The sequence below is a fragment of the Acanthisitta chloris genome, unplaced genomic scaffold (genome assembly GCF_000695815.1).
Source record: "Acanthisitta chloris isolate BGI_N310 unplaced genomic scaffold, ASM69581v1 scaffold5919, whole genome shotgun sequence".
In the NCBI taxonomy this organism is placed as follows: Eukaryota; Metazoa; Chordata; class Aves; order Passeriformes; family Acanthisittidae; genus Acanthisitta; species Acanthisitta chloris.
Window position 1 is genome coordinate 84,910 of NW_008690763.1, and position 21,946 is coordinate 106,855.

A 21,946-nucleotide genomic window follows, 5' to 3' on the forward strand; every position below is an offset into this window, starting at 1 on the left:
TATGTCCTTTTACTCTGCAAGACCAATAAGCCATTGCAACTCTCCCACATGGTTGTGCATAGTGTCCATCTTCTCCATGGGGATCCTATGGGATCCAAAGTACATAAGCTACACAAACTGTAAGTCTGTGTGCCAGGACCTGGAAACCAGTTGTTGATACTAGCAGTCTAGCTGGCTGCTGATTTGTGCCCTGCTTGCCCTTTAAGGAAAAACATTAGGAAAGTTGTGGAAAGGCAACTCCATCAATTTCTTGGTTTCATTGACACAAAAGCAATCAATAGCCACCCTAATTATCTCTGGGCTCTTGAGGGTGAAGTGCACTGGCTCTGGTAGCTGGTTTCCCTGCGGGAGAAATAGGAGGACTTGGAGACCAATTCTTTGGGATCTGTCAATCCTCTCTGGTATTTGTAGACAAGAGGTATCTGGAGTTGCAGTTGAGAGGAGTAATCATTGCCCTCCTGGCAGACCTCACATGACAGTTATTTGCAGTTGTTATGCTGTTTCAAGGATTTATGCATTGCATTCAAACATATGCAAGACTGTTACAATGGTTAATGAGTTACTTCTTTGGAGAGCAGGATATTGGCTTGTCAGTTGTTTTCAGGACCTAATAAGCAATTTAAGAATGCATTCCCTTTTCAATATCATAGCCTATCAAATGTTCCTGTCACGTTTACAGATGTTCTCCTAGTGTAAAAATAAATACACACCTCAGTCAGAATGTGTGTATAAACAAACACAGTCTGTTTTTTTCTATTTGCTAAAAGAGAAAAAAGAAGTTGTAATAGGTATTCCAGCAGTGAGTTTTAGATAGCTATTTCTGGACCTTCCCCCACAGTAATATAACTGTGTCCAATTAGCTCTCTGTCTAGTAGTCCAACTGATGCATGTGTTTTGCATTCTGTGACTCATTTAATTTGGTTATTTCCTCCCTATAAAGTTCGTCCCTACTCTGATCTGATCTTACAGACTTGGCTGTCTGCTCGCCCAACTGTTTGGTGGCCCTGGTTCAGGGACCTCTCTGTGCCTGCTGTTGCAGTACTTCCCTCCACATGGGGAGGTCTGTCCTTCCACATGGCTAATTACAGAACCATAATTAGCTCTGTTTGGGACAAGCCTTCATGCAACTGCTCAATATGAGCAAACAGAATGCAGCAACTTGTACAGTGACCCTTCCTTTAGTATGGGCATGGAAAAAAGCACAGAAGGAAAAGGCTTGGGCTTACAGCACCAAGGTGTCTTTTTCCTCTTCTTTTAAAATTTTAGGCAAATCCAGCTTGTCTGGAAACCTTCACCTTACCACCAAGCAATCTGTGGGCTGACAGAGCCTCTGTCAGCCTGTACATGAGCTGGGGAGAAGCCCTTGGGCACATTGTCCTTAGTTCTGGTAAGTGTTAAAGGAGAGCTTTCGATAAGGGTAGATTTCCACTTGTCTCTTTTTTAAAGCGAGCGCAACTCCTGCAGAAATCAATGGAGAACCTCCAAAGTGGAATAGTTCAATGGGTATAAACAAAATTTGTTTGCCAGCTCCTAGCCAGTCCCAAAGGCTTCAGCTGCCCCCCCTCCATCACACCTGGACTGAGCTTGGAAGAACAGCCAGCTTGAAGGCAGGAGGGTGAGGGCACAAAATAGTATTGGGAGCAAAATTACTTGCTGCCTCCAGAAACTGGTGAAGTCCCTGCATGCTGCCTGGGCCTCTCCTGACAGAGTGGGATCAGCTTGTGTCTCCATGTGTTTCTGTCCAGTGGGTCACTGTCTGCTCTGTCCTGGTGATTCTCAGCTGTCAGCACTCTCTGAAGCCATGTTGGGTATGTTGGAGTCATGTTCTTCACAGCTGCTTCATTTCCTGAAGTCCATTCTCTCTCAGACTTGCGGAAAGTGTTTCTGCTGCCATTGCTGGGTTTCCTGAAGGTGATTTGGGGCTGTTTCATCTGCATCATTGTCCGGTTTTCTAGACAGAAATGTCAGTCGTTTCCCGTTGTGTGTGTAAAAAGAGGGTGTTTAAGACTCCATGTCAGACTGGCCATGCAGGACATTTCCTTGTGTCACGGTAAGACAAAAGCAGCTGTTGTGTTTCCATTTCTCTACACAGATCTTCAGCCTACCTCCACCACAGCCACAACTCAGCACTGCATCCCAGGCACCACAAACGTCCAGTCCCCTTCCAGCTCAGGTGAGTCCTCTGGCTAAATCTGAATACGTTCACACCACAAGCAAATTCTCAGCCCTGGCAGGCTTCTCTTTCAGCCTCCTCTCCCACAGGGAGACCTGCAGTCCATGTCCCATGGCCCAGTGGTCCAGCTGGTAGCTGCTGGACTCCCACCACACTGCTCACCCCTTCCTGCTGCTCCCATCCAGAGGCCCAGGAGGTTTGCACCCTCCCAGCTGTTCCTGCTTTAGCCAGGCCATCAGCCTTCCTGGTCCTTCATCCTCCTGGTACTTCAGGTGGTGCAGCCCTGCTGAAGACCATGGGGTAGCTGAGGAAAGCTCCCAGAGCAGATGCTGCTGAGCCTCAGCAATCAGCATGGCTGTGCTGCTCTGGGGCAGGGAGAGGAATGCTGAGCCCTCCTGTCCACTTTTTCATGGGACAGTAGAGAAGGTGCCTTATTTCCACACCTACAAATTTGGTGGTTTTACTCTTCTATAAAATCTTGGCATTTGCACAATCAGTAGAGGCTTCTTGGTGATGACTAGGAAAAGGAAAAAAGACCAGATGAGGCTATCCAGTATGTAGCTAAGTTTTAAAGTGCTGACTGGGTTACCCTCAGGTTGGCTAGGCGAGAGGTAGAATTTGAATGGGATTTTGCTGTGGTTGCTCTCTCCAGTTCTCCTTTATATCTCTACTCTTGCACAGTCTTCTGTATTCTCAGTGCTACCCTAATGACTTCAAAGCGGGGAGAGAGAGAGAGAGAGAGAGAGAGAGAGAGAGAGAGAGAGAGAGAGAGAGAGAGAGAGAGAGAGAGAGAGAGAGAGAGAGAGAGAGAGAGAGAGAGAGAGAGAGAGAGAGAGAGAGAGAGAGAGAGAGAGAGAGAGAGAGAGAGAGAGAGAGAGAGAGAGAGAGAGGAAAGACAACACAGCATGTCTCTAACACAGCTGGAGCCTGGAGAAACACAGAACAAGAGTGGTAGAATTGGGAACCTGGGACAGTGTGTTTACTCCCACTTAAAAAAATAGGCAAAATGTGGGGGTAGGGGAAGTTAAATGGTTTGACCTATGTTTTGATAAAGGTGTGAATTTCTTGCTGGGGAATGCTGGATAAGTTACCCAGATTCCTCTTCCTCCTTCCTTATCCTTTCCAAATTACCAGATACACTGCACATACAAGTATTGGTCTGTTCCTACCATAAGAATGGAAATGGATATATTGGGCAGTATCCTGCTTTTCTGCCTTTGTGCAAGGCTGAGTAAACAACTGTTAAGGCAACACAGGTATATGCCACGTAATTGATCTCCTGTGGTGGATAGGAAGGGTCTCACATAATCATTTAATCACAGACCAGTGTGTTTGGTGATCGTTGAAAATGGGTGATGTTTGGTGGCTGTAGGCATTTCTGTGTTTTCATGTCTCTTTCCTCAGGCAAGACAGCATTTTTTTCCTGCTGCCTAAACTAGCTGAATGTGTGTGTTCCAGAGGGAAAGGTGTAGAAGGAAGAAACACACTTGAAAGGCCCAATTCATTAGTTCCTGTTTTCTTGATCTCTTCTGGCACTTGAAACAATACTTTTGGGCACATCTGCTCTCTGTTTGAAGGCAGGAGGAAAACAAGCATTGACAGATGCATAATATCACAATAAAACATTCTTGCTATAATAAATACATATGATTTGGGGGGGAAAAGTAGCATACTTTGATAGTTTTTTCTATTTAGTTTTATTGGAGTATCTGAGAATATAGTACACACTGTCTTCTAAAGCCACTCATGGGGGTAAAATGGGGAGAGGAGAATAGGTGCAATAGAAAAGATACACACAAGAGATTTCAAAGCATGAGCAAATGTATTTTTCTATAAATAAGTGCCATTGCCTTTTGCATCTTGCCTGATGAAAAAGGTTACTTAACTATTAATGAAAATGTAGAAGCATAGGTGCTTAAGCAAATAAAGCTTTTAAAAATTATTTTTGTTATTCTACATTATTATCTGCAGTAGTGATAACCATTAGGAGAATCACTGACACATTTATTATTCTTTCAGTAGTTGTTAATTATAAGATTGGTAGCTACTCAGTGACAACATACAATTCTTAAGGGAATTTTGCTGAGACAGTTGATAGTGTCTAAGCAGTCAGTATCAGCACATCTACATCTGACCCATATTTTGGAATTTGATATAAATCATGTTGGTAATGAGTAATGCATGAGGCAATAACTAGTTCCATTAAAGTCTTGCAATTTACAGAAAAGCCATTTGTCATGCAGTGTATTTAATGGCAGATATTCCTAGCAGCTAATTTGATTAATGTTTGTCTAGGACATGAAAAGTGGGGGTTTAGAGTTTTCATATTCAGCTTGATGTGGTTCCAACAAGAACAATTTCACCTCACAGGGGAAATTAGGTCTGTGTGACTGGAAAGAGGTGGTAAATCGAAAATATTCCCATGTTAAAGTGTCAATCAGGTGAGCTCAACAAGAGGCAGAGGAACAGTACTTTAGAGCAGATCTGATCTCAGCAATGTTTTTAACCTATTGCTTGGGAGAATGTTGTGTGTTATAAAAACATGGAAGGTGACAATTGTGAGTTATAGAAGTACGCACTAAGACAAATAAATAAATAAAAGTAAGTCTCCTGTCTTAATCTTTGTGGTATATGCTTAAGCTTTGCTTGCACACACAGACATTGTTGAACCCAATAATGTTTGCAATCAAGACTTTTTATTCTCCTGACGTACTCCAGAATAGGAAGCAGTCTGCTAAAATGTGCAGTAACACCTTGGAGGAACATGGCACTGCAAAATTCATTGCAAAAATATTCAGATTTCCCTCTGTATAAGTATACACTTCCTTGTTCCTTGAGGACTGACAGCTTAATAAATAATGTTGAGTACCCTAAGAAAATACTAAAGCTAGTTATTAAAAGAAAGGGTGGTGAAGCTGTAGTAATGGCTTCTGGAGGTAGATATACATGAAGTGTCTACCTTAACCACCTATTTTAAGCCTTCAGAATAGCTGTGATTTATTAGTATGATTCAAGAGATGTGGATATTTCTGAGTAAGGCTTATGTTTCTGTGTTTCAATAGCTGATTTGCATAAAATTACACAGGAAAAATCTACACTATAAGAATAGGATGCACCTATTCCTTATTTTTTGAATGACCAGGTATGACTGATGAAGCTACAAATAAGTTACAGCATTTTTGCATTTAGCAGCCTGGACAACCTTTGAGACTCTCTGTTACTGCCACTGAGTGTCACTCATAGCTATTAAAAGCTGAGACCAGTATAATATATCCTGGGTCTAATCTCTGAGCGAGGTATGCTGTGGACTGCAGGCTTTAGAGGTGAGGTGTACGGGTCATGTAACATAATTAAAAGAACTAAAATCCTTATCCTCACAACAACCATGGCTTGTTCTCTTTCTGTTTAGCTCTCTCCTGGCACATGTATCTTCTCTTCCTGAAAAATTGTGGGTGTATTCACTGTCCCAAAACCATATCCATGAAACTTTTCTCTGTATGTGGATTTCTTTGCTTTCGTCCTCGGGGGGCTTTACTTTGAGGGGAAGGAGGACAGCACTGTGACTTGTTAAGTACAAGGCAGGATTTGGGGAGTGAAGTAAAATCATTATTTTCCTACTACACAAAAATAAAACACAACAAACCCACTAAGTAGTTTGAAGTAGCTGGGCTAAGTTAAAATCTTAGATATCTCATTTGTATACAAGAACTCTGTATACAACAGAAATCTCACAGACCATGAGGAGTTCTGGGTCCTGATTGTTCCTCATGTACTCAGACTACTGTACAGGTATTTTCAGCAGCTTCAGGGGGTGCAAAGATATATATTCTGAAGAATTAATAAAACTTTCCTCATGGCAGTTAATCCAGACGTAGGAATACAGAGCCAAAACTTCCGTTTGTGTAAATAACTGTGACCCTGTAGACTTGTGAGGACTTAAACTGATTTGTGCATGCTGGACAGCTGGTCTTCTCCTAATATTCCTTTCAGAGTGGTGCTTTTTGTCATCAGTTTGTGTAAGGAAAACCTGAGACATGTAACCAAGCACATCTCCATGTATTTTCTTTTTATGAGTGAAATAAACCAATGTCCTATTCGGTCACTTAAAATCTGTATTACCAATGAGAAGAGCCCGACAGTTACATTACTCCCCCTGCCACAGAAGCACTGTTCTGCCAGATATGGTGTGTGTGTTTTTGGCAGTGACATGAATGAAAGTCAAGGAAAGAACATAAAAGTTAAAGTAGGTTCATATGGAGCACAATGCCCTCAATATGTCAGTGGTAGCTTTTTCACTACCGCCTCAATAAATATAGAAGTCTTTAATGGCTTCTTACAACCATTCAGTGCAACTGGCTTTATGATTTGTGTACCATTCCTCTCTGTGCTGGGTTAAGATTCTACTTAGAAATATCCTCTGAGCTTCTTCACACTGTGATCATTTTCCTGCAGCGTGCGGTCACACTGAAACAAATTCACTGAGCTAATTGTCCTTTTATTTATCCTTTGTACACTGGAAGTCATTTAAAAGTCAGTTCATTTATGCCAGTGTAAAACCAGATAATACAGTTGTAAGGCTAAGTGCTGCTCATGCTAGTTGCGAAGTAGGAAATCAGATCTAATAGGACCCTTTCTGTTTGAGTAGTTCCTTTTCATACTCAGAGCTCTGCTTTCATTCACTCAAGGGGAGATTTTTCATTAACTTCAGTAAGTGTGGGGACATGGCAATCTCCATGTCCTTTGTGGTCTCAGCTGTACCTCTGCACAAACATAAAAGAAAAGAAGGTTTATGGCTTCTAGAAATCAGACATCTCTTTCCATTAGTGCTTAAGGTTGTGAGTCTGGTTTTGAATCTTGTGATTCTGGTGGATTATTTAGGAGAACCTCCAGAGTATGAATTGGTGTGTTCTGTATTCCACAGTTGAATATACAAAATTTTTAAATTATTCCAGTCTTTGCCGAAAACCTTGGCATTGACATGTATTTTCCAGATCAAATTGAACAGTGACATTTTTCTTATAGGAAAGGAAGATGCATTGCTTTGGATAATTCGATCCCAATTTTCAGGAGAGTATGAAGATTAAGATCAGGCTGGTCTGATCTTCTGCCTGACAGAAGTACAGATTTGCTACACTGTCAAAATGAATGAGCAGCATTTTGCCAGATTTGTCCATAATATACTACTTGATAGCTATACTTGCCATCTGTATCCATTTGTGTTCAAAAAAGTCCTCAGTCCCATTCTACCTGTCCAAATTTACACTCCAGGAAGAAAAAAAATGCATTAAGTGGAAAATGCAAATATTTCATTAAAGCACCATACATCTTAGCTGGTTAATAACTGGTCAAACAACCAGGGAAATTGCACACAAAGCCAAAGTCCATGCTGACAGATGTTTTGCTGATCACAGTAACCTGCAGACTGTCCTCAGGAGTGCTGTCTTTTGCATGCAGCATACATGGGCTTGAGAATGCTCTTTGAGGAAAAGTGCTAAGTGTATTTTTATCAGCTGCCAATGCAACCTGGTGATTGCTGCAGATTGCCTTGTCAGTGTTCTGGCCTTACAAGATCCTTGCAATATATTGCCAGCTGTATGCAGCCCTCACAGAAGATAGTGTACTCCTTACCGTAGCAGCCAGATTGTCACCAGCCTAATCTCATTCATGAGCAGCTATTTATGTAAGTGATCACAGGGCGTCAGGCTAGTCATGTGAATGACCATTTATCTACGTCTGTGAGGGATTCACAATCTGGCTGCATGCTGATTGAAGCATTAAATCTGAAAATAGCTATCTAGAGCACATAAGTTTGATTTTCTGTGATAAAAATTGCAAGTGTGCAGATTGCTATGAAGTCTACGGTGGCAGCTGGAGCTGGGGGAGGCACAGGAGATGAACCTTCTGCCTGCTCACCAGTGTCAGATCCCAGGGCAGTGTTGGGGTGCAAGTGGCTTACACTGTTGGGATGCTCCCTCGGACAGTAATTTTCTGCTGTCAGTGGACTTGTCCTTCATGTTCCATAAGTGGTACCTGCGATACATAAAATATAAATTGCTGTGGTTCCTGTCAAGGCAATTGGTAACAGAACCGTTACTGCTTATTTTTGCTGCATCTCACTGGCACACAGCTGAGAGCAGATTTTGCTACTCTGCATTTGTCGCTACAAACCTGTGAAACGTCTCTGCCAGCAGATCTGAAGCTTCTTTTCTTTTCCTTTGCTATCTGCAGGTCCAACAGATCTCAGTATGAAGAGGCAGTTAGCAACCAGCTCTGGATCCTCCAGTAGTTCAAGCTCTAGACCCCAGCTGAGTCCGACTGAAATAAACGCAGTGAGGCAGCTCGTGGCAGGGTATCGAGAATCAGCCGCATTTTTATTGCGTTCTGCAGATGAACTGGAAAACCTTATTTTGCAGCAGAACTGAGTCATGTGACCTTCACACCGGCCTGGTCTTATCTCAGAATTTCCACTAATGACATTTTGATTTCCCAGAGCACACACTTCAGTTACTGCACAGTCTTTTAGAAGAGTTAATTACCATAATGCCACACTGTTCTTGATCCATAAAGTGATGTGTTAAGGTGCTTCAAGTGAACTTCGACCTCTGGTATTTCCGAGGTACTTTACTGTGTCCAGCCTATTGCTTTTGTTTTAGTGTGTCAGCATAAATATCGAAAACGTGGCTAGAAATTAACTCATTCTAACAAGTGGAGGAAACAGAAGATGCTGTGATGGTTTTTAAAAAAAGTGGTTCAAGATCCAAGTGCAATATTAGTGGAATGTGATACTGACTCATTGGACTTAAAGCTGCAGTATATGGCAAAACATTGCCAAATGTCCTGTTGCTACAGGGCACAATTGCAATTAAAAGGATCTTGTATTTTAAAAAAATGTAATTTTTATAAAAAACAAAACAAAAGATTTTTGTTTTCATTCAAGATTTTTCATTTTTACTTTGGTAAACTTTTTCACTGGTCCTGAAAATGTTTTGAGGAGCTATTTTAAGTCCCCCCTTCCTCTCTTGAACCCCTGGCTGTGCCCTTCTCCCCAACTTCATATTCTTTCTACAATGAGTAACTCTTGATGCTGGATAATTCTTCCCCCATGTACTGTAAATTGTCATCTATGGAATACCTTCCAAAGGAAGCATGCATTTCCTGCATTCATACCATTCTCAACTCCATTCTGTAATATATTGCAGCTTTATTAGCAATTAATAAAGAGTTGAGCATTTTTTAAAAAAGACATATCGTTGAGAAAAAAAAAGATAAATTGATTTCTTACGGTGAGCTCATCTAACTCCATGATCACTGCTGCTGTCTTATACAAGTCCCTCTAGTTGTGATTGGATGTAGATGATGAATGTTAAGAGGTTGCAAGTGACAATCTGAAAATTTGCACTCTTGTGTGTATTTATTTTTTTTCCTTAATTTAAACAAAATTCTTACCAAGGAAGGTCATTGACACTTCTGGTATAATTTGTATAATTCCCAGGCCTAGCTAAAACTGTACAAAACTGTAAATGGATGCAGCTGCAACGATAATAAAACTCTTCTCTCCCTTTCCCCACTCTTCCCAACCCCTCTATTTCTTATTTTATATTATTGATTACACATTAATGGTGTTTTCTTTGTGCACTACAGCAGGCTTCTTTTTAAGTATATAGAGAAGAAAAGTACCTTAGTTTATGCTTACTGTACTATCTGTTCTGTTGTTTAGCTTTTGTTGAATAACAAGTTTCTTGTGCATTCCTAAATTTGCCTTATTTCATGTACAAAATTTTATGTAATTCCGTTTTTGACAATGAGTTTAAGGCATCAGTGATATTTTATATCTACTTGTTACATATAGTTTTCCAAGTAATGACTGTGATTGTGACCAAGTAATGTGCACTTTTTCTTGTAACTGTGGACATTGCTATGCTTTTTTTTCTCTAGTGTTTCTAGAATTACTGTTGCTTACAGTTATGTAAAAGAAAAAGAACTTTTGTGATACTGTTGGTGAATATTAATGTGAAAAAGCCTATGAAATATGAGTATTTTGGAGGTACATAGATACACAAACATCTCTAAGTTGTGGACTGATGTTCACATATTTAAATGAGAATTCAAAACCTGAGGGCTGGAATCATTTCCTCTGTTTTGTTTGGGTAAATAAACAGATTTCTGTGTTTAAATACATGATTGTGAAACATTGTAACATTTAAATTGGATAGCATTTAAAGATATAACTATTATTGTCTTTAAACAGGAAAAGAGCCTTCCAGTCCAATTCATGCAGATGCTCAACAAAATTATTGAGTAAATCCAGTAGGCTGATCTATCTGCTGCTTTGTATTAGTGAAGAATTTCCTCAATAGGAGCAAAGTGGGTGATCCATAAATCAGGAGACTGAGTCACTAGCATTTTATAATTTAAAGTTGGCTGGAGGGAACACCATTTTGCCACTCTCCATTTATTCTTAAAAATATATTGGATGTCTTTTTAGAGGCACCTATTCTCGGATATGAGAATATTGTTGCAAATCCTTACTAGTTGCTACCCATCACTTGGGAGGTGCATTTGTTCCTAACATCGTCTCACCATGCTCATGAAAGCCTACAGCTTGTCTTTACCATAGATGGATTGCCTCAGTTTTTGTCTCATTAGGCATTCAAAAGCCCATTAAGAGTCAAGCGCCTTTTCCCTCTTTTCCACTCTCAAATATCTATACCTTTTTCTGTCTATTGCATGCCAGGAGGGGATGAAGCAGGTACCTTGTGCCAGGTCACTGTCTTGACCTTATCCAAAGGAAAGCTCTGATATACATCTTCCACAGAGAAGAGTGACAACTGTGCTTAGGTTTCAAAGTTGCCTTATTCCTGTTGTGCAGGGCCACGTGCCTCAAACTGCCAACTAAGCAGCAACCAGCAGTATGTCCAAGAGGCTGTTTGCCAGCCAGGAATGCTTTTCAGCTGGGGAGCCTCACTGTTTTTCTTGCTAAATCCAGATAAGGACAAGAAGCTAGAAGATGAAGTAAGAAATTTATGTCAGTGTTCTACTCTCTTACTCTTTCTTCTTCCTCAATTACTCCTTCTCTTGTTGGAGTAGTAGGAAAGTTGGTAGTCACCGTACAGCCTTCAAGGACTATGACTAGTCTCTTCTTTTTCCTGCTCCATCCTCAGCCTTCCCATCTACATCCCCTTTGATATTACTCTCAAGTATGTCTTATATACACATCCTCTTGTTCTGGATGTCTTCTCTGAAATATTTAGAGCCTTCTCCAATTATAGGAGCAATTGATGTCTTTCTCAAAAGTCTTGTACAGATACTTGACTGTACCAGTATCCTCAAGTGGTTTATGTGTACCAAATTCCAGCAGACTGATAGGTTTTTTACTCTATAGCTTTTTTCACCTCTAAGAACAGTTTATTCATCTCTTCTTTGGAACAGTCACAGATTGAACTATAGTTTTAACTCTTCTTCTTCTAAGACAGTACTGAAATTCAGATGCATCCTGTGAAGGCGAGACCATAAATCTCCATCCAATTTTGTGTGTGTAGATCTAGATTCAAGCATTGCAATTAAATTCATCCTCATGAATCCAGGTCTTAGAGCCACCTACTGTCTGTCTGCTTTGAACCTTCTAAGGCAGTAAAGGTGCAAGGAGAGATGATCTTGTTCCTGCTATATATTTAGTCATGTACCCAGCAGTAACCTCAGAGTTATTTCTTTCTCTCTATCCACATCTTCTGTAACCAACACATGATCACCTCAGCCTAAATATTGCTGTCAGGATAAGGCCAATTCCTTCCAGCATGGGTGTGGTCCTCTGAGTCTGGCTGCTTAAGGCTGCCTTCAGAAAAGCATTGTCCTTCTGTCCAATCTCTTTATTAAACTAGTACTTCAAATTGATGGATGTCTCACTGCAGAACTTCATCAGTGCAGACTGGCAGGTGCTGGTCCTTTCTGAGGCAGCCTCACATCTTTCCAGCAATCCTGGGGTTTCTTTGTGAGTGGTCCTGGAAGACCTTCAGTTTTAAAGGGATTGCTGGACAGGGAGAGATGGTAGGAGAATGTCAATAATGCCCATAAACTTCCATACAGAGTTAAGTACAAAACTAAACCATGGTCTCGGTGTGTTGAGTCACTTTATGCTTACATACATACTGGGAAGACAAGTCATTCATCCATTCTTCTTTCCCTGATTTCCAGGGTAGTTTTCATTGATAGGACAACCAGCTGTGGGCAGTATCTTTAGATGTAACCTTGGGTTGTGAGAGTGGACAATCCAACCTGCTTCTCAGCTAACCAGATTTGTTTACTGCTTTTGATGCCAGCTGGAAATCTGAAATCACAACACATGAAAAGAGATCTGGAGTCAAAAGTTTTTATCCAGTTTGGCACCTTGCTGTCTGTCATCAAAGGAGCACACCACCGTACAAGCCATGGCGAATATCAAAAGCTACAGAAATAGTATGCATAGGTAAGCAAGTATTTGACAGTTCTAAAGCTGCCCATCCTGTATGGAGAAGGAATTTTCTGAATGAGGGAAAGCAAATGAACTTATTTGTGACTGTGGCTGTAAAACTAACTGGAAAACAGAGTTATACTGAAGTGACTGGATATTCTTGCTGTATTGACCTGAGTCCCTGCTGAATAAGGTTCAGGTGGAAGTAAGTTTTGTTGGTAAAACCCCATTGAAATAAGGAACATATTAATATCCCTCAAGTTCCTAGCACTGTGTTAAAAGACTTGCCATAAATTTGTTGAAACTCCTCTGAATTTGTCTTTGAACGGCTTGTGAGGCATTCATAAGGAAGACCTATGTTTTTCTATTTAAAGAAAAGCTGATCTTGGTAGATCCTGGAGTCAGGATCTAGCCCTGACTCCAACCATAATTGAAAAACCCTTACCAGCACATGAAAAAGAACTGTGAAATAATGGCAGAAATCAAGCAATGCCATACAGATGCTTACTAGATTAAATATGTAAGAATATAAAATGGCTGTAGTGGACAAGAGCAGTTGTTCACAACCTTGTATTCTGTCTCTGATAATGTATAAAACACATAAAGATGTACCAAATATAGCACCCAGAAGAACAGAGCAAGTATATAGCAAGAATTTCTAAATGCACATCTATGGCCTACAATAGTTTGAGGCTGCAGTGGTTTGTCCCTGGCTGGCAGGTAAGCCCTCACCATCTCACTCGCTCACTCCCCACAGTGCCACAGGGAAAGAATTCAAAGGGCAAAAGCAAGGGAAAAAAACATGGATCAGCTTGAGTAAGTGAAGAATGAAAGAAGCGAAAAGGATGCAAAGATGATCCCTCAGCACTTCCCACCAGCAGACATGGTGCCCAGATGGTCCCCAAGCAATGTCTACGTTGGACACATACCCCACCCCAATTTGCTCCATGTTTTTTTTGCCAAGAATGATGTCATATGATATGGTGTATAGTGAAAAAATAATGGTCACAAAAGGGAAATGAGTTGCTTGAGGCCACACAACCTGTGAATGCCTGGGTCTGTTGACCCGTTTCCATTGTCAGGACTAAATCATATGTTGTGGAAGAGGGTGCAGAAATGATTTTTTACTCCTACCCAAATGACCTGCTTAAATCTCTTTTTCACCACTGAACAAAAGAGCACAAAGGAGCTGGAAAGCTGTAAAATTACTAACTGCTTTATGAATATAAACTTTATATTGTGCCACCTAATTCAGTTAATTTCTCTGAGTATGGAGAAAGATATTTTCTGCAAAATTTTTTTTACCCTTTTCTAATGATGTCTGGAAACACAATGGAAGAGTTCTAACTATTGTGACTATATATGTAATTTGTTTGGTAAGTGCACCTTTGCTGTGGTAAGCCAACTATAAAATTATAGTGTAAGGAGAGTTGTGAGAAGGATCCAGCATATAGATAGGCTTGTCCTCGTTTTCTTGGCTCAGCAGGGAGGTAGATTACAGTAGCTAATCTAATTAAAAATAAAGAGTGTAACCAAATTTTCAAGGTTTTCCAGAAAATAATTTGAGTTTTTCCTAATGCTCCCCTGGAAACTTATATCTCATAATTTCCCCCTTTTTCCTTCAAGGCTGCTGTTTTGTTATTGCAGGGTTGCTAATCAGTTCTTGGTGCTGTTTTTTTTCCCACTCAGTCACAACACACTGAAGCACTCGTAGCAGGAAAAGCAGTAGGAAAAAGTGGAAAAATAGGGAAGATAAGTATTAATTTTTCAAACATGTCTCTGTTTAACTGTTTAAAATTAATTTTATTTGTGGTTGCCAACTCACAGTGATTTAGCACCATGAGCTTGACCTATTTATTTCCTCTCATATTCTGTGGCAGGGAGGAAAGGATTTGCTCTGTGGAGGAATAGCTTCTAGCTGAGAAAAGCTCCTACTGCCCTAGCCAGCAGGCAGCCTTATCAGTGTTTGTTTGCTGCCCCTGATATTTGGAAATTGCAAGTTACAAGGTATGCTTAACTTGTAGAGCTGTTCTCTAATAATTAGAGGCATGGGCAAATTTTTTTTTTAACGTCTCTGTCCAACCTGTTTAAATTATATTAAACTATATATTAATCTATTTAAACTATGAACAACAACAAAAATTGAATCAGGGATTTATCCAGCATACAGTTGAAAAATGTAATTGTCTCAGTGCTAAAGTATAAAATCTTTTATTTTCTCCTTTTTTCAAAAATATTGGTAGTAGTATTGCTTGTTTACAGTATATGGAGCCCAGATTTCTTCTCCTATGTGGGGAAATCTCTACAGTGCAAATGCAGCCTCTCATTTGGACTTTAGTGTCAAAGGCAGCACACACTGTTTATTCTCCCTGCCAATTTCTTCACTGCCCTGTTACCTTACAAAAAATGATGATGAAAGGCTTGAAATAATACTCAGTTTAAAAGCTACCATGTGGTTACTGACTAAAGTTTAGTGGTTTAAACAGCAAATCATTTAGATCCTGGCAGAGCCATTGAATCGAAGAATGATTTGGGTTGGATGGTACCTTCAAAGATCATCTAGTCCAACATCTCTCCATGGGCAGCGACAGTTTTCACTTGCTCAAAGCTCCATCCATTCTGGCCCTGAATACTTTCAGGGATAGGGCATCCATGGCTTCTTGGGGTAACCTGTTCCAGGGCCTCACCAGCTGTTTTATAAAAAAATTATTCCTTATAGTCCATCTAAATTTGCCCTCTTTTGGTTTAAAACCATTGCCCCTTTTTCTGTCACAGCACATCTTGATAAGAAGTTGCTTTCTGTCTTTCTTAGTTATTGAAAGGCTGCTCTAAAGAACCCCAACTCGCTCAGCCTTTCCTCACAAGGGCAGCACTCCAGCCCTCTAACCATTTTTCTGTTTCTGTCCTGCCTCTGGACCTGCTTCGGTAGGCTTATGTGTTCCTTGTATGCAGGACTCAAGTGCAGACTTTTAACTAGGAAGGCAAGGATATGATTATGTTTCTGGCCTGCAAGCACACATTGCTGGCTCATGTAATTTTTTATCCAACAGTATCCCCAAGTCCTTCTCCACTCTCAATCCATCCATTTCCCAGTCTATATTGATATTGGGGGTTGCCCTGACCCAGGTGCAGGACCTTGCACTTGACCTTGTTCAGCATGATGAGGAACACATTGGTCCACTCCTCAAGCCTGCTAAGGTCTTCCTGGGTGTCATTCCAGAGGAATCAATTGCCTGACCCATTACTAGAGTATGTACAGGAGTAGGCTGTTGTGATTTCTGAGTGATGCTACAGAAAAGCTCTCAATCCCAATGATCTTTCAGCTGGCCATTGCATTCCCTGTATTTTTGGGTTGAAAAGTTTGTGGAAAATCTTTGTGAAGTGCTATAGCTCAGGTATTGTGAGCAGTTGGGATATGTTTCAATAGTAGTTCAGAAAATCTTCCAGTGACAGTTTCTCCCAGTGTCACTGTCACTGGGACTTCAGGCTGATGTTTCAGAACTTGAAAGATAATTCCATTGCCAAGAAACAGAGGCAAATGTGGTTACTAGCTGTAGCTCTCTACATCATGCTATATGGTACATTTTTAGGATGCAAAGAAGTGAAAATTAATCTTTACTTAAAAAAGGCCATCTGCCCATCCTTGGCACTGTAAAAGGCAACTTTTTTCTTTTCTTCTGCAGGGGAAAATAAGAATACTCACAAGGATACTGATTTTTATTAGCCTTCTATTGCTGCCCACCAATAAGAGGATGCCATTCTTACGGTAATACAGCATGAATGGCACAATATGATGACAGAAATCAGTAGGCATTAGGTGCCCTGATGAGCACCAAAACCCTGCAAGGACTATGTAGACCCATATCTGTTTATCTGAAGTTACATGAGTCAAGACTCAACACATTTTGAGTGGGCACACTTTACTTATCAACACTTTGTTCACTAAATTAATATTAGTGAACCCTTAGAAACAGTTCAAATTATGCAGATACTGTCCCAGACTGTGAATAACAGCTGTTGGAGCCACTCCTGAATGAGAGAAGGGATGGAACTTGTTAAACAGAGAGCAGTTCTCAGGCTGAGCTTAGAAAATCTTTATAAGAATGAGAAATATGCACCTAAGCCATAGCTTCAGGTTTTGGCAAACCTTACACACAGGGTGCCCTTATGATGAGGTGCAATTTCAGTAACTGCAACTAAAACAGTAAGAAAGACACTTGGGTAAAACAATCACATCATATACTTGGATGGAGGGTAGAATTGATGTAATGATTTAACTTGGCAGACAGCTAAACACCATATATCCATCCACTCACTCTCCCCCATCCCCCATGCTGGGATGGGGGACAGAAATGGGAAAAAAGTAAAATTCAAGGGTTGAAATAAAGGCAGTTTAATAGGACAGCAAAGAAAGGCTTAATAGCAATGATGATAAAAGAATTGCAATTTTTAAAAAAAAGTGATGCACAATGCAATTTCTTACCACCCAGGCAGTTCCTGAGCAGGGGTCCCAGCCAGCTTTCCCTCTAGTTTATATACTGAGCATGATGCCATATGATATAGGTTATCCCTTTGGCCAGCTGGGATCAGCTGTCCTGGCCATGGTCCCTCATGTCTTCTTGTGCCTCAGCCCCCACTGGTGGGGTGGGGTGAGAAGCTGACGAGTCCCTGACCACTTCTGAACAACAACTAAAACATCAGCGTGTTATAAACATTATTCTCTTTCTAAATTCAAACCACAGCACTGCTCCAGCTACTGGGAAGAAAATTAACCCTATCCCAGCCAAAATGAGGACAGTTGTTTACACATCTCTCATTATAATAGTTCTTCCAGCAATCACAGCTGAGCTGGAAAGATTGCATGAAGTACTCTGCGTCACTTTCTAGAAAGCTGACAGCTCTAAGATGAGGGTAAAAGGCTTATTCATTACTGATTGAGTCACCTCCAATTCAAAAAAGGGTAAGCATTTGGTTTGGGTGCCAGACTGTGTTCATCCACTGAAACCTGCTAGTTAATTTGGTATTTTCACTTGTAAAATTTAGTTGCCAAGTAGTAGATTGAGCTTGAACACTAATAAATGGTAAACCACTCTGAAGTGGTTGCTAGTCGTGACAAGCAGGTTCACTGTGGTGGCTTTGCTATGTGAATATTTCACTGTTGTTGAATTCAGCAGAGACCAGACTTCTTCCCAAAGTATTCTGAGATACCAAAATAATGTAGTGATCTTGTCTCTTTTCCTTCAAGAGTGACAAAATGACGTGGTGGTGTGCTGTGTAAAACCCACACTTGTCAAAGAAGTTTTATTACCAATTAAGTGATTTTGTTTCTGTTCTGCAGATGGCACTGCTTATCACAGTGCTCTGTTACATCCTACATTATGGTACGACTTAGGTGATCAGCCCCTCCAGGTCAGAGGTCCAGAAGGGTTTCTCTGTAGGTGTTGGTGAGTCTGAGCTCAAGAATTCTATCAAGATTTGCCTGACCAGAAGTCACTCATGGACTCCTCATGGTTAACCCTGTACATATCCATGGTGCTGCCTTAACATCATGCTTTATTTGTTCTTACACTCTCTCTTTACTGAATTTGCAGGCTTGGGGTTTTCATTAAAACGAAGTGTGTAGTCTTCAATATTTTTTGTTTCCACCTGTCCTGAGCAATTTTTTTAATGAGCTTCCATTTACTTTCTCATATTAACCCTTTAAAAGTCTAGAAATTCAGTTGTAAACACAGGTGCCTTAAAAACACAGGAGCAGCTTCAAAATGTAGATTGAAAAAAATCATTAAAAATACCCAGAATGGATTTACATGATCATTGGAGATTAGAGTAAGAACTTTGCTGAGAACAGGAAGCAAGGGTAGACAAAGGAAGGTTTATACATTTCTAATAAGATTTTGTACTTTAATTTTTCTTCTCAGTGAATAACAACAGGCCCTTCCATGTAATGTGATGGGGATGAGGTTTTTTGCAACCACAACCTTTAAAGAGCTAAGAGAAATATTTTTAAAAAAAGGGCATAAAAAAAGCTCAACAAAACACCTCAAAACATTTTAACAGGTGCCTTCATTGGGAGCAGGAGATGTATTCAGGAGAAGACATTAGGCCAGCAGCTGCATCAAACTTTAAAACACTGCTACTCTTAAATTGCAACATGCCTGTGCAGGCAAAGGCTTGAAAACCAAACACACTATCTGGAATTCACACCCTCAGATGCATTGACGTCCATGAGTGTGGAGTCCCTGCGGCTCTGCAGGCTTGGTGTGGGGAAGGAGAGAGAAAACTCATGTCATACTGTAATTTGCAGCAGCTCTGAATGGACATGATTCTAGTTGGCCCAGGCACCTGATTGACTATCTGACACATTACAGTTCCTTTTAATTGATTTCCCAGAATATGCGGCTTTTTTTGCCCCTAGCAGGGTGAAACCAGAATCATCCCCAAAATGGACATGGCTGAGAGTTCTTTGATGTGTGACAAAAGTGTCTAAGTGGACTGCTTTTAGACAGAAAATGTGTGTGACATTGATTTTGAACCTTTTTCTTCAAAGGTGAGGTTATCATTAATTTCCTTAGAGGATGTCACTTCTCAGTCATTTACCCACCCCATTATTAGTGTGTCCCACTAAAGGGCAGGTACCAGTCCTGGAACAAGAGAAACTGGTTTATTCTGCAGGCATCAAAAATAATTTTTTGGGGCAGTGACAGAGGTTTTCATTTGCAGTGCACCCAAAACAAGGAGAGTAATGTCTGTGTAGTAGCATCTAGCAAAATTAACCACCCTTTTAAGCACTGACACCCAATAATTTGAATAAAATTCCGTAATTATGAGTGTTTATTTAACCACTTTATCTCCTATTCCACCAAGAATTTTCACAGGTTGCTATATCATGACACCTACTGGTAGAGATAACCAAAATAAATAGATGCAGCTCCTTCTGAATGATGGAACTGATGCATCTGCCAGCAGTGGGGTTTCTGTTTCACAGTGAAGTGATTACTGATGTACATACTCTCACGTGGGCAGCATGATCACTGCAGCTTGGAAAGGGAGGTGTTGTGCTTAAGTGTCTGCAAGGGGCAGGTGCAGTACAGATCTGTGTGGCCCAGGGCAGTAATGCATACTTGGCTTCTGTGCTCTGGAGTCCAGACAAGCCACTTCATTTTAGCATCAGTTGAAGGGACCCTGTAAAACACACCACCCCTACCTGAAAAGGATAGCTGCTAGTTTAGCCTAGGGCTTTGGAAAGCAATAGCTCATCATGGACAAGCAGATTTCATAGACATATTCGACATGGGTTGCTGTAGGTAAGCTTGAATTTCTTTCATTTGAGATAATGGAACGGTTGATGGACTATCCTGAGGACACCAGGGGTTGATTGAAGGTGATGTGAAGCAAAGCAGTAGAACCAAGCTTTTAACCCTTTTCTATCATTACCATCATCGCTTTCTCGCCTTATATCATCAGTCTCATCCACACAGAAACAGATTTGTTTGAATTATAATCAGGCAGTGGTGGGTTGAAATCAAAATACTGTATTTTACCCCATTACTTCATCAATGGGTGCAGAATTTTCCAAAATGTTTCTAAACCAAGCAAGTTTCCAGAGTCACAAACAACAGGATCTTTCCAATCATCAGTGCTAACTCCATTGGACTCTAACCTTTCCAACTCAGACCCACACTCATACTTCTATTACCTTGAAAGCCACCTGCCTCCCTAGTGTGTCTTGTTTCATTATTGAATAGACTTTCCCTATTTGACAGCACTCTGGCAGCACTTTCATTTCTCAGGATATGGTTTACCAGTGAGCTATTATCTATGTCTACTCAAGCTTTTGAGATCTAGTCTAGGTTTTCTCGTCTAAATAAATTACCGCAACAATGTCACTTATCAAATTGTCATCCCTGTTAAGTTCTTCCACTGTGCATAAATCCATTTTCACACCGCACAAAGCAGAATCAAGCAGCTTTTCCATCAGTTTACAAGCCGTATGGTCTGGCCAATACTTCATAAATCATTTAATGTCACACAAATATGAATGGGAGCTTAGGTATATGGAGAGAGAGAGGAACCAAAAGTAGTAAGGATGCCAGCATTTCTCATTTGTTGTTAGCACACAAAAGGAACTTTTTCTCTGTTGCAGTTTCCAAAGCAGTAAAGCAGATGGTACAGGTTCCCAGTAGGAAAAGTACCTTTTGCTTTAACCGTTTTTGAAAACTCCAATTTGAGATGTCAAAATATTTTTTTCCCAAATGATCACCCCTTTAAAAGCTGTGATTGATTCTTGGCTGCATTCAGTTGAATTTCACTTGGAATAATTTTTCAGTGTGTGTTTTTGTATTAGCTAGAGAGGCTCCTGAGCAGATACCCCACAGTGTTGTAAGTGAGGAAAGCGCAGATCTGAATTTTATTCAGGTTAGACCCCTTTTTACTGCAGCCACATTGCCTCACTGGTTTGTGCACAAGAAAATAATGCCCAACCACTCTCTTCATTTGTGTTTTCTTTTTGCAAATCAGGCCTCGCTCTTGGATGCTCCTTTAAACAGCAAATTACCTCTCACCTGAGATAAGACAGTGGCAGGAGCCTTCTTGTTAGATCAAACTCTCCTGAGACCTGTAACTGATGTATTTATTGTGCATCACAGCCAACAGAGGCTGAGCCAGGAAATTTGTCTCCAAAATATTTGCAGAAAGAGATTGGGTTTTTTCCCACTAATTTACAGCAGATAAGGTGATATCTAAGACATGTTTTTCCTTGAAAAAAAAAGTAAAATTGGGTAATTATAGCTGCAACACAATTTCCACTGTCATCTTTCCTCCTGGGTAGAATGTTTTGTGGATTCACATAGACAAGTTAGTTAAAAGGCAGTACCTCTCCAAGAACCAGCTTTTTAGCTCTTTTGGGGTTATAAGGAATCCTTTCCCAATGCCATCCCCTATGGTAATACTTTTACAAGTTCAAAAGATGGCTTGCAAGTTCAGTGAACCGTCTGTTCAACTCCATACACATCCCCATGCACTGGCATTGCATCCCTAAGCCTTAATAGAAAAGACAGCTGCCACTTTGGATGTCCTGAAGGTCTTCTGACCGTGGAGCAAAGCACTTGTCAGGACTTGAGAGTGGAAACAGACCTAGGTATAAACAACCATGACCCGAAAAAAAAAAAAAGAAACAAATTCCGTTTACACATCTACATTTAACTCTGTATGAAGACTGTTTAGGCTGCATTTATATTTGATTCACTAATCCTCCCTCTTCTTGTCAGGGTTTTCCCTGGTTATTGACTTACTAGCCCAAATCCAACTAAATCCATCCTATTACTGTG

At 40.5% G+C, this 21,946-nt stretch overlaps 1 protein-coding gene across 1 annotated transcript in view; it reads left to right on the plus strand.

The window, feature by feature from the left end:
- Positions 1 to 8,595, plus strand: part of NOL4 (nucleolar protein 4) — a 77,782-nt gene extending 69,187 nt beyond the window's left edge. Inside the window, exon 7 of the mRNA XM_009081941.1 lies at positions 8,402 to 8,595. Coding sequence (XP_009080189.1) covers positions 8,402 to 8,595 — 194 coding nt within the window. The remainder of the gene's footprint in view (positions 1 to 8,401) is intronic.
- Positions 8,596 to 21,946: the final 13,351 nt, after the last annotated feature.